Consider the following 13,920-nt stretch of genomic DNA (forward strand, 5'->3'; position numbering starts at 1 on the left):
TTAGATCTTGACATTGCGAAAGTCTGCGTCTTCAAGAGTGCGACTAGGGTGCTTGTGAGGAGAGGGGAAGGGGAAGAAAAAAAAAAACTTCAGACGGAATGTCAAAGCCTCGGCTTGTCGAGTTACTTGGCCTACTTAAGCATGCCGTTTAATTCCTCTGCATGTTCCTTTGCCGAGGCCTCGAGTGTGCCGCCTACCCTGTGCAAATATACGTGTGCAAAGCAGTGTGTGTAGGTGAGTGCAGTGCACTGGTGGTGTTTTTTGAGAGACATTTGTGAGTAGATTTCCAGTGTTGTGATACCTGGAGCATTCATTTATAGCTACATTGTCATGGTCATGAGTAATACTGTCACATTACATCGGCAGTGGATTTCTCAGTGTTGTGGCCGAGCATCCCAGAGAGAGAGAGAGAGAGAGAGAGAGAGAGAGAGAGAGAGAGAGAGTACCCTGTGGTACTGTACCAAATATGGTGAGTGTGATCTCTTGAGGGATTTTGATGTCCCCTGGGGTCCTGCGACAGATATGGTGAATGTGGTGGTGGTGGCAGGGCTGTCCCCTGTGGTATTGTTGCCTACCTGATATCAGACTGTACCTGATATGGTGAGGGTAATGTCCTAAGGTTTGTTGGTGTTTCCCCTATGGTACTGTCAGGGCCGCTAACAGCTTTTGCTGGGCCCGGGACAAAGCCATCTGAAAGGGCCCCCTACCCAATACATACAGTGTAATGGGGACTCAACTCTGGGCTTCCCATCTCCCTGGGCCCGGGGCAACATACCCCTTTCTCCCTCCTGTCAGCGGGCCTATCGGTTCTGTACCTGATATGGTGAGGGTGATCTCCTGAGGGTTGTTGGTGGCAGGGGTGTTTCTCTTGTGGTACTGCACCTGATATGGTGGCAAGAATGTTTCCCTCATGGGACTGTACCTGATATGGTGAGGGTGATCTCCTGCGGGTTGTTGGTGGCGGGGGTGACTCCAGCGGCGGTTGCCTGGGCCTGGGCTTGGGCCTGTGCCAGCACCTGCGAGAGGCTGGAGTTGTTGATGGTCAGAGTGATCTCCTGACCAGTGGCCGCTCCAGCCACCAGCCCTGAGGTGCCCATCACGTGAGACAGCTCCTGAGAACCTGCAGGGGGCAACAGTGAGAAATGGTTTTTCAAATGGCATTAAAGGCCCAACAGGCAACTTCAGTAAACCGAACAATGCCTAGAGGTGAAACGCATGGTTCACTTTGAATTGAAAAAAAAAAAATGTCCTAGTTTTTGCTTCCAACATCATCAGTTTGAATTTTTGTCACAAAAAGCTACTTTGAATATTTCTGAATTGCTTCTCAGCTGGTTCTTATTATCGAAGTGGTATCTTCTAGAATCTTCCTAAAAATGTGTGCGCCATGTTATCTCTTAATGTACTGAGACTCTGTGAGGCAGAGACAGGAAACCAGCTTAGCAAGTGTGGTTTTCTGCTCACCAGAGAGCTGAAACGATCTAGAGAGTCCTCATTCATCTTCTAATAACTTATTTAAGCATTGGTCGACTTATCAAAGCGATGAATTAACTTAAAAATTAACTTTAATATCAATTATATTACATTGAATTACAGCTACAGTAACACTTTCATCAAAAAACAAATACTTTCTTATTTTCATTTTCTTTAACCTATTCAAGGGTTCAGTTCCTAAAGCAAAATGCTTGGATCTATGCTTCAGCTGTGGAGTGCAGAGTTTAGGAGTGCACTCTGCATTGCGGTACTGTAAATGGTGCAGTACAGACCCAAATCTGTTTTTTGGTTTTTTTTGTTTAATGGTGCCCCTTTAAAGGCATGCTCTTAGTATCATAGTTCATGTACAAACCCCAACTCTGATAAAGTTGGGACATTTGGAAAATTATGAATGTAAAGAAAAGTTTTTTGTTTTTGCTTTTTTTACACCCCCGTCCCAACTTCTTTGCAACATGTTGCAATTAAATCATGAGCACAAATCTCATTCAATATCATAACACTTTTGTTTTAACAGTTGATTGTCTTATCACTATTTTCCATGTAATGCAGGACCTAAATGTAAAAAAAAAGTTTTTTTGTTTTTATCTACAATTTACCAAGTACCTCAACACAGTGATAGGGCCCCTATACAGCCAGCCAATGGGCATGTGATATAAGTCAACTCAGACCATTGCTCTCATTGCCTGAGGAAGATCCCTCTGTTGGATCGAAACGTTGCCACATGTTAAAATGAAATAAAGTATTTTTGGAGTTAATACACAGTGTGCAGACCGCTTCATCACATACATAGATAGAACATTTACCATTACAAAACATTTAGCAATTAACATTTAGCAATTAACAAATCCATGCACTACACAAACACTTATCATAACAGGACATTTACCAATTAACAAATCCATGCACTAAATAAACACTTACCATAACAGAACATTTACCAATTAACACACCCAGACAGTACAGAAACGTCTGTGTTAAAAGCCTACTGAATATCCCTTCATTACAACAGGGTGCTTACGACACAGTGTTTAATGGGGAGTGTGAAATGTTGGTACTTTGATGCTTTTAACCGTACTCTGCCAGAGCACTCAGACTGCTGTACGGTAGATGGAAGAAACACTGAACAATCTGGAAGTATCCTTTATGTGCCAGCGTGTGCTTTTATTGTTGCCAGATTTGCCAACGGGAATGACACAGAGGGGTTATCAAGTGGGCACCCCCCATCGTCAGCGTTTTGTCGATTTAAGTTCATGACGCCTCTAGAAGGCTCAATGGTTACCCCAGGCATCCCGTGTAGTACCCCCCGCCCCTCTTTATCATCCCTGGCTGTCATCTGATGCCCAGCAGGTGTCCTTACGTTTCAGAAAAAGCTAATCAGTGGCATTTAGTCATTCACACAAAGTCAAAGTCAAAGTATTTCCCCCCTTGTTTCCTGTTGTTCGTCATTTCCCCGTTGTCACCCTGGGCAGAGCAACTTTTGGGAGGCTTTTCCTGATTCAACATTCCTATTGAAAATTACATAATGGCCATTACATTTTGAGGAATTTTACTTTGATTTTACTTTTGAAAGTTAAAGGGCCTTCGGCTTCGTGCCTATGGCCGAACCACACCGGGAGAATGTCAGTTAACACCCCCCCTCCCACTTGGGTCATATTGCCTAAATATTCCTGTGGCCTCATAATGCACAACGTTCCACCATTGAAACCCTGTAATAGACATTGACAAGCCAACTACCATAGAACTACACCACTCTGACATATCACATAGCCTTTACTAATGCACTACGACTTGGTCATTGTTATTCTGGCAACAGCAAATGTATTACGCCGTAACATCGAATGTCCCAATAACAAGGATACATACTGTGCATATAGTGTAGCAGAGTATGTTGTCCAGTCGACAGAGCCACTCACCTGCCGCATCCTGCTCTGTGATGCCAGTGATGCTGACGTTGCCCTGGACGACGTTCGGCTGCAGTGCCAGGCTGGCCAGAGGGTGCAGCACCACGTTGGCGGGTACCGAGGAGTCCCCGGCTGCCATGAGGTGGGTGCCCGCGTGCTGGGCGAGGCCCGGGTCACCCGTTATGGAGTGGGACAGCAGGCCGCCCTGCTGCAGGGTCTGCTGGAGGATCGTGGGGTCGATCTGACAGAGGGAATGAGGGAACGTGTGAATGAATGAATGAATGAATGAATCAATGAATGAATTATTTCTCTTCACACCATCATTTTGACTTTCAATTACATGTACATATCATGAAAAAGTACAACAGTATTGCGAAAAGTTTCTCCAAAGGACACTAAATATGAGCTTATAGGCCAGGGCCTGGCTTGTAGGCAGGGTACAGTAGGAAAGAGTGAGGGAAAACACACTTTCTTTTTTATTTATTTTTCTAGATACACTTTTTGGGTAGAGAAGTACGTTTTTTGCCGAGCTGCTGTTCTCCACTATCTTGGTGTGCTACAGGAAAGGACAGGAGAGGAGTTCAAAGTAGGGCGGAAAATCACCTGATCATCTCAGATGTGGAAAGCTATTTTGTGCTTTTATTCAGAACACTGTCATGATGAACGTTAATGTTGAAGCTGAAAATAAAACCACAAAATAACCTTCCACATCTGAGATGCTACGTTGACTCATGTACTTTTTGGGCTTTCACACCTTCATTATTCACTTAACACAGTGAGAGAGACAGGAAATGAGTGGGGGGAGCGAAAGAAAAGAAGGGGAAGAATTATAAACAACCTCGGGCCGGAATCGAACCTGGGTCCCCCGAGTGGTGTGGTACGGCACACTAGCCCACTACACCCCCTGCCAGCCACCCCCATCCCCCCCAGCCTCGACTTTCAAATTCACTTTCAGTAGTTTCCATGGAAACTTCAAAGAAAATTCTCCTTTGAAAGCGGTCCAGGCCTTTGCTGTGATGTCCACACGGTAGCGTAGCGTCCGTACCTGCAGTGTGATGTTGCTGCCATCCAGGCCGGCGATCTGCACGTTGGGGCACACCAGGTTGGCAGGAGTCAGCTGTAGATGGATGCCATCCAGAGTAGCCAGACCCTCACCCAGGGACACGGTCAGGTCACCCCCCGCTGGTAACGCACACACACACACACACACACACACACACACACACACACACACACACACACACACACACACACACACACACACACACACACACACACACACACACACACACACACACACACACACACACACACACACACACAGTTTACAGTTTTTCCTCGATTGCCTCCACACAATTTCTGGTACTTCACACACAATTCTGGAAACATCTCACCCATTTCCCAACTCCACTAACCAATGTCACTGAACAATAAACACAATTCCTTCTTTACACTCATATTTCAGTTTTAAAACACACTCTTTTCAAAACACTACACACAATTCTCTGGATTAGACACAATTTCATGAAGAAAATTCCTGGTTGTTGTCGCATGGAACACAATGTCATTCAAAATACTACAATCAACTGCCATACTATGTTCACTTCCTCATCACATGAGCAAACTCTCTTTATATCTGTTTACAATCTGAAATCATCACCCCATAAGGACACACATTGCATGTGATATTGATGAAAACACGAGTGGAAGCAGTGAGAACACACATTTGTTTAGTTGTTGATCCCCAAAATATGTAATACAAGAGATCACTTTCATGTGGTTACCCAATATTTTACAGCAAATTAGTGCAATTGTTTTCGATGTCAGAAAAATATGTAAAATATATATTTTTTGACACATATCTGAGTACTCTGAATCTGAAAACAATATTTCAGTGTTTTACAACAGAAAAATACCCTCTTCAGTAAGTGGAACACTGAACAAAATACGTTTTTAGTGGTGTCAAGCTGAGTATAGTGTTTTACCCAATGACCATTAGTGCTCAATGGCTCATATTAGTGTGGATTAAAATGACTGCTTGTGTGTGTAATTGGAGAACAAAATTGAGACAAGACGTGCATTTTTCAGGGGTAGTGAGGAGTTTTGCCCGTTGTGTGTGAGTTTTGGGGATTTGTGTGTAGAGTTTTGAGAATTCAAGAACTGATTCTGAAAATTGCACCCAAACCCAAGAAGCCAACAAACAATCTGGATAAGAGCACGCCATACTCTACAATCTGAAAATTGTGTGTAAGCAATCGAGAAAAACTGTAAATACAAATTGTACTTGAACTATTAAATGACCTTGCATTCACACTGTACTGTGGTACATACCATACTAGGACCAACTGTCTCAAATACATAGCACTTGCATAAATCTTAATCCATACTTCACTTGCAAACCATGATACAGCATGCTAACTATGAATTTAAACACACAAACACACAGAAAGATATGTGAAAACAAACATGCACGCACACATACACTTCACAAATCAGGGTCACTACATCAGTGTGTCTAAGCTGTGCTTTGTGAGGCTTAAGCCCCTACTACTCTGATCACACCCCTGCAATCCCTCCTCATGGGACCAGGGCTGTAGTGGTCAAATTAGAGGTGGGTAAACTATGCATTTTTTGATCAGACAGACCGTGATGCGACGCGGCGCGTGTATCATCGGTGTATCTGTGTATCTACAGGTATGAAAATGGGTTTGAGGCCAGGCATGATAGTAGGCCTATAAAGTATCGGTATCAACGCATCCAAAATGGTCATTTGTTTAAAAGCCACTAGAACTTTTTGGCATGCACATTCATTTGTCTACTATAAATGACAATTAAAATCTCTTCAGTTAGGCCTATAGGCCTATCACATAATTTGTGTGATCATATGATGCAGAGTGTGCCTTTGCTACAATCCTAGATAGTAGGAGTAGCTCAACAGCATAACAATGCAGCTCAATTTCATAGGCCTATTCCACTTTCTGCATTAGGTTTTTAAAAATAGATTCACCATCATGTACTGTAGGCCCATCTCAGCCATTCCCCACAAAGATGAATGGCATTAGGCTATAACATTGGAAACTAAATATAAAAAACACAGCATTTGTGGTTTTCAACTGAATTGATAATGAAGTGCTATTAGGCTACATTTTAGGCTTATATTTTTATAAGACACCTCACAATTTACCCCACCACCATCAACCATTAGGCCTGCTTAGCTAGGCTAGGGCCTACTTGTAGTGCCATGGTGCTCATAGATTAGCAGGCACTGCAGCCATTAAGAGAGGAACTGGAGTTTTACCTACCATTAATAAGCTAACTCATACAGCGTTATCAATAACTGCAAAGGCAATAGACAGAAGAAGAAACTGATGAAGAAGAAGCTTATAATTTCTTAACTCAGGAATGAGTCCTTCTAGCTCTGAGAAATTGCTTTTGCAAATAACTTGGACATGTCAGATCATGAAATAATTTTTAGGCTAAGTCTTGTGACAAGGTGTAACAAAACTTGTACCTCCCTAAATGATGGATTTGGTGGTGTTACTAGGCTTACTCCTGTGTTAGGTTACTTTCATACCTGGCTTCACACGCGGGATTTTCCCCCCAACTCCACCGCGAACGTGCATTTGCGTTTCTATCGGCATTGCCGTCCGTAGAACCGGCGGGCAGATGCGCTTTCGCTTGTAAACATGGGGCGCACTGGCTTGTCCCCTACTTCTTTCGGACAAACGTTGCGGAGTGGCTAGATTTGATGAGAAGGGCGTGACTAATTTGCGAACGGTAGAGAGAAACCTGGAGTGGATGAAAATGATTCCTACTAAAGCGTTAAGTATGTTCAACAATATTTTTTAAATGACACCAAATTTATTTTGGATTATTCCAACGGCAGATCACAAGGCGCAGGGAACTTTGACGTGCGTAATTGCCATTAAGAGCTGCGTAAACGCTATTTAGAGGTGGGTAAACGCTATTAGAGGTGGGTAAACGCTATTTCCTAAATTCCAGAGGTGCGTAAACGGCGTTTACGTGCGTTTACCCTCCACTACAGCCCTGCATGGGACCATGGGGAGAGTCTACTGTAGATGAATCTCTCATTCCTATTCATCCTCCATCCTTTCTTTCTTTTTGTCTTTCTTCCTCATTTTCAATCACCACAACGTCCTTGACCCTCTGTCTCCTACTGTCTCTGTCTAACACATTCTACAGAGGAGAGGAGGTGAGGAGAGGTGGTGAGGAGAGAAGAGGGGAGAAGAGAAGAGGAGAGGAGGTGAGGAGAGAAGAGGGGAGAAGAGAAGAGGAGAGGAGGTGAGGAGAGAAGAGAGGGGAGGGGAGGGGAGGGCAGATGATAAAAGATGAGACGTTGGCAGGTGAGGTGCATGAAGGAGAGATGAGAGGGGAAGAGAAATATACCTGACTCGCCATCACACTCGTCAGCTCCCCTCATCAGAAATTGGACAAATCAAGCTCAGGCCTCTCACTTATGTGTGTTTTTCTTTCTTTCACTCTCCAAGCCCTCATCTTTTCCCTCCTATGCAGCTCTCTGTCATGTCAGCTCAATTGTAGCCAAGATAGCTGCTGCAGTCAGCAGGGCCTCTCAGTAAAATAATACCAGTACAAAAAAAAACAACCCAACATTTTCCCTACTCGTACGTGACCGTCCCCTCTCTCTCTCTCTGTCTCTTCCAGTGTGACTGAGTAGGAACCTCATTTTCAGGGCTGTGTTATTTCTGTCTCCAGCATGAGGCGTGAGTGAGAGTGACCAAATGGAAAAGTGAGTCAGTCCCAAACCCCCACTTAGAGTGTTTTCACACCTGAACCCTTTCAGCCACTTAAGCTATCTCAGACCAGTGACTCAGCATTTTCTGTGCATATGTGAATGCTCCAAAGTGTACCCAGACACCTCGGAAGTGAATCGCACTGAGACCTTTATTGATGCAGTCTCAGTAAGGGTCGCTTATGAGTTCTGAAAAGTTACACTTGTGACTAGGTGTAATCATTACCACACGGTCACACCGCCAGCGTTGAACGCGTGGAAAGATGCGGAAGTAATTGCCTTTGTATGGGAGAGCAGGCGGCAGAAGCGTTAAAAGTCGCAAAGCGTGTCTAGAGTCAAAAGCGTCAAAAGCCGAGGGCATCAAAAGTTGAACTTTATCTAAAAATATGTAATGAGCTCGGCGGCGGCAGGCGTCAGCCAATGGAATGTTCACATTTTTCTAAACGAGCTTCGGTTGGTCGAGATTCTTGGTCGAACGCTTCAGGTTGAATCTTTTGCTGCGTTCAACGCCCCTGACCTGTGCTTTTCAGGCAGGAGTCAGCAGAGTTTTAGCTCTTTCAACGCCGGCGGTGTGAGAGGAGGGCTCTAAAGGACCATGTGTGATCAAAAAGAGGACTGACGCGCCATAAAAGCCAAACAAGACCAGAAAGAGCAGCTGGTTCTTTTTGTAATATGCTCACAATATGAGCAAAACAGAACCCAGTCCTTTTTTTCAGTCAGTTTACTTTTTGGTCCACTTAAAGAGGCCTGAGTTTGGTTCACTTTAAGGGGACTAGCTGTGAAAATACCCTTCAAAAAACACATGGCTCTGCAGCGGAGGGACTAAGGGATTCGGAGGAAAGAAACACATATCTCATAACCACATCCATCCCCATTGCAGTCTAGTGAGCTACCTGTCAGTCATGCAATGAGGAACCACCTTTCCAAGGTACAGTACCTTGAGATTGTTTTCTTCACATTTCCAAAAAAAGAAATATAAAAGAATGTTACTTAAAAAAATCTAGTGAGAAAGGCAGGGGGACAGGGCTGCCTCATGTCACATGTGCTTGCAGGCCAACACATGTCACACCTCGCCTCCCCTCACCTCACCTCCCCTTGTCTGATTCAAGCCATCAATTTCTACAACACAAGAAGCAGTGTTTCCTGAACGGGGTGATGCAGTACATACAGTATGTTAGCTGGCCGCGTTCGGCCTGCTGGAGACGTCAGGAGTGAAAGTCTGCTTTTCAAGCAGCAAAAAGACACTGATGTGGAAACCTTGTGTTATCTAACAGGGGAACTCAAATACACAGCAGTGAGACTGTTGAATCACACAATCCTTTTGATACCTGTTGAAATCGGTCCATGGGAGTGTTCATGTGTGCATGCAACGAAGCATGAAGGCATGTGTCTGCATGTAAAAATAAAGTTGCCAGTTGATGTATGGATGAATGTGTGTGTGTGTGTGTGCGTGTGTGCATAGTTTGGATGCAGATGATGCGAGTGCCACACAGATACTGTGGCCCAGACATCAAGTCTAATTCAGTTCTGCTGAACGTGCTCACACCCATTTTAGTGTTTTCATTGCACAGGCTCACGTCCACTTCACTCCATGGGCAGTCGATCCAGACATCTGTAGCTAATGATGACGATAAACATCAAACTTAACTCTCGATCTCACTTCCATCCCCACACCCACAGAGCCATTTGACTTCATAGCACAGAAGGCATTAAAAAAACTGTTGCGTGCAGTTGACTTTGATGGAGTAGAGCTGAAAGAACCACCATTTAATGCCACAGCGGGAGGGATATGAAGCATCTGACAGGTTGCCTCTTAGTGTGAAGTGAATTAAAAACGTCCTTGACTGGAGTGAATAAATGTAAAAAAAAAAAATACAGTAATATCAATACATAGCTGGGAGCCAAGATGTTGGGGGAGTCTGAAAATAGGTCCTCTTCTTCTGAGTCACCGATCACACCCTTAAACTATTTTGCGCTAGATTAAATAACACTTAATAGCGAGCCAAAACCAAATTTCTAGGTATAGCATCCAACAGAAGCTGAGAGAAATAAATACACAGCTCTTCAAGCCCAAGTTCAAAACTGCCCAACACATTTGTGTGCAATTAACCCTGAAAGTATATTGAGAAGCCATTGGATAAATAATTGAACTGGGATGCAAATGATTTGCTCCCCTTTCGGTGGCTAGATGAAAGACTTCAGTGAACCACCACCTAATTCACTTTCTTTATCTGTCCGCTTCGCCATTAACATTGGTGCCAGATTTGTGCAAATGCCTTTCTGAGGTTCTACCTTGCCACTAAAAACCTATACCAAGATGTATCAATAACCTTACATACCACGCCCTCACCTTGCCATTCAGAAATTTTCCAGATCGATGAAGCCCAGAGTTGGCGAAAGTAAAAGTAGAAGTAAATGTATGGTGTAGGTAAAACACTAGCACATGAGATTACATGGCGGTTAAACAAGTTATTTCACTGTACCTAATGAGGTGGCTAGATGATGCTACTGAAAGAACCTTACAACCTAAAAGAAAACCCTCACATTTGGTCAAATCAGAGCAGAATTTGACACATCACTCTACATTAGTGGTTCCCAACCTTTTTCTTCAGGGACCCATATTTTTACCATTGTAAGCTTTGGTGACCCAACCGCGCGAGAGCCCAAATGAGAGGGACAGGCCCGTAGCCAAGGGGGGTTCGAGGGGTTCCTTCGAACCCCCCTCCCGTCCCCCACGCCCACTCGAACCCCCCAACTACGTTCCATCCCCCCACTTTGACTGGAAGGCCATTTCATCCCCCTCACTTCATGTTCATTTATGTTAAGAGTGGGGAGCAACAGACAAACAATTAAGGACAGCAACAACAGACTCACGACAAACTTATAATGAATAAAATATGTCTAAATTAAAATATTTGAAGTGTGCTCGTGTATTTGGGGGACATTGGAGTAGGGAGCAAAATGAAGTCCACTTTCAGGGGGAAAAGATCCCCCCCACCACAATGCTGGCTGAGGGAGTCACATGATACTCTGTTTCCTGCAAAAACTCATTGGTCATCATTTGAAGAGCTCTTTTCCATAATGAGATATATCCATTTTATAGAATGTTGGGAAATTTACATTTTTGTATTGGGCTCTCCATTGAATTGCATTGCAAAATTCATTTTGTAGAGGTTTAAAAAGTACGTTCTGAAAACATTTGAATGGCAAGAATTCACATATAGATGATAGGACTACTTATCAGTCAATTCCAATATTAAAATGCAAAAAGTAGAAAATGGTGGATATAGCGTTTTGGAAAAGAGCTCTTCATTTTATTCCTCAGTTTGTCTTCAGTCAAATATAGAATAAATGTTAAATGTATCCCTTACATTGTGTTGCTTCTATATGCATTAGTTTAATTGCTTTGTCGTTTATTCAACGTGGGCTATATATGGTATTAAAATTAAACCCAAAATCAAGAGGGCTTCACGACCCACTGTGGATCTTTGGCGTCCCATAGGTTGGGTCCCGACCCATAGGTTGGGAACCACTGCTCTACATCACTGTAGAGTAACTGTAGACCAGTTACTCAGTCAAGTTACTTGAAAGAAAAAAATATGGCAGTTTTCTTTTACTTTGACCTTTTTTTGGTTTGTATTTTTGTTGTTGCTTTTTTTGCCTTTATTTGACAGGACAGTGAAGGTAACGACAGGCAAAGGACCCGAGCCGGGAATCGAGCCAGGATTCGAACCTGGGCTGGCCGCATAGCAAACGGGTGCCCTACCATTTGGCCTACTTTTACTTTAGTCCATGGGTGCCGCGAGAGGGGGAAAGGTGTTACAGATTCTAAGGGCCCGACAGCACTAGCAGGGCCCCTGGAAGAATGCTGATAACATCATTTGTCATTTTTGGGGCCCAACATTTTTAGCGCCGCCCCTGCTTTAGTCACCTCTGATGAATCATGTGGAGCTTACCTGACATGGTAGCGGGAAGAATGGCCTGTCCCACTAGGCCGGATTGCAGCAGGCTCTGGTCGTACTGGCCCGACAGAACAGACGTGCTGGGTATGTAGATGCCCGGATCAGTAGCCGTGGCCTGGAGCAGTCCCACTGGAGGCAGGGCGTCCGGCGTGGACACCTGGACTGCAGCGGCCTGCTGGGAGGCCTGACTATGGGCCTGGGCGTGGTGGTGGTGTTGTTGGTGGTGGTGATCAACCCCCCTGGTGGTGACCTGATGTGACCTGGTGTGGCGGTCAGTGCTGCCAGAGCCTGCGATTAAAGGTGTATAAAAAATAAATAAAAATTGGTATTCTGTTGGATATTGGATAACTGCTAATTTGACATAGCAATATCTGTAAAATGGGACACATTTGGATCACAAGGCTTTGTCACAAGACAACGGCTGTGTTATGAAGAACATTTTCAGTCTAAACTTAATTTTGACAAAATATGTAGCTACTGCACTTTGCCTTTGTAGAGAAGAATATATCATGAAACAACTTTTCATAATATACTACCTACATCGATTCATTAAACCAAAAATCGATTCTTAAGAAAGTAACATTGAGTAAAAATATTGCTTAAATTGGTTCATGAGCATCTGCCAAAGCAAATACAACTTACAGACCTGTTGGCTTTCGTTCAATTGTGATGAGATGTAAGACTAGAGTATACCGTACATAATAGCTGGAAATTTAGCTCTATTTTTTATTACACATTTAGCCTACTGAGGTACATTGAATATTGGAATTTATACCACGGCAGTCTGGAATCTCCCATTGTGACGCGCTAAATTGGGTGTTGATTAACTGTCTATATCTGCACACCTGAAGTAGTCCCACTATTTGTAAGTAGTCCCACTATTAGGTCACTTTTCTGACTGCATAACTCCAGTGTATCAATGTGCCAAGGCACGCACGTTCATAAATTACGCACAAAAAAGTTGCAAGCATTACGCGCTGAATTGACACATGTCGAATCGCGCGTCTGGAAACACCAGCAATGTAGGCTATAGTGAATCTGGAGCAAATCTTAGTAGGCCTAATCAAATTTCAAACATGTTTATTTCTCCCAACTGATCATCACTCTGTCAACGTTGTGATAGAGAGAGAGAGAGAGAGAGAGAGAGAGAGAGAGAGAGAGAGAGAGAGAGAGAGAGATTCCCTGCGCAAAGTAAGGGACGCCCGTTTCACGTGGGCGTTTCTTCCCCACGAGAGGAGAGGTTTCCTGTGGTTGTAGTGTTCATCAGTTGAGAGAGTAGCGTAACTTGTGAAAAGTGTGGGATATTTTCGGATCAATAACTATGGGAACTGCAGTGGTAAATAAATCAAAGAGAGTTTCCTATGGGAGGAGAGCAGATTGACGAGGTGCCTGTTTTGATGAAGTTAATGGCGAGGCGAGGCATTTAGAATGTCGCCAAGATGCGTGGGGTAGTTTTTTAATCTATTGAGATCTGTACATTTGTAGGAATCATGCCAACTGTAGCATAATCTAGTGGGCAAGTCAGACGCGCCCATATATCGGATGGGTAGAACATTGAGCGACTGGCTTGACAACCAAATGCGATAGAATTAACGACTGGCTCTTGACTTGACAACTGAATGCGATAGAACTAACAACGGTGTCTTGGCCATAGCAACCTTCAATTTAGAATTAGCAACGGCAGTTCGCCAGGAAGTTATGAAAAGAATCTTCTTGTGTCGGAAGGAAATAGTTCTACAGAAAACGTTCTACAAAAAACGTTTTAGCCATTTAAGCATCGAAATAATGCCTCAAA

The 13,920-nt window shown here is 43.7% G+C and overlaps 1 protein-coding gene across 1 annotated transcript in view; it reads right to left on the bottom strand.

Annotated features, from left to right (window-relative positions):
* LOC134449012 (zinc finger protein 236-like) overlaps positions 1–13,920 on the bottom strand; it is a 147,808-nt gene that overhangs the window by 42,967 nt on the left and 90,921 nt on the right. Inside the window, exons 24-27 of the mRNA XM_063198747.1 lie at positions 12,120–12,413; positions 4,438–4,574; positions 3,405–3,633; positions 923–1,120 (exon numbers count right to left, since the gene is read on the bottom strand). Coding sequence (XP_063054817.1) covers positions 923–1,120; positions 3,405–3,633; positions 4,438–4,574; positions 12,120–12,413 — 858 coding nt within the window. The remainder of the gene's footprint in view (positions 1–922; positions 1,121–3,404; positions 3,634–4,437; positions 4,575–12,119; positions 12,414–13,920) is intronic.

This window comes from Engraulis encrasicolus, chromosome 5, assembly GCF_034702125.1.
Source record: "Engraulis encrasicolus isolate BLACKSEA-1 chromosome 5, IST_EnEncr_1.0, whole genome shotgun sequence".
Lineage (NCBI taxonomy): Eukaryota > Metazoa > Chordata > Actinopteri > Clupeiformes > Engraulidae > Engraulis > Engraulis encrasicolus.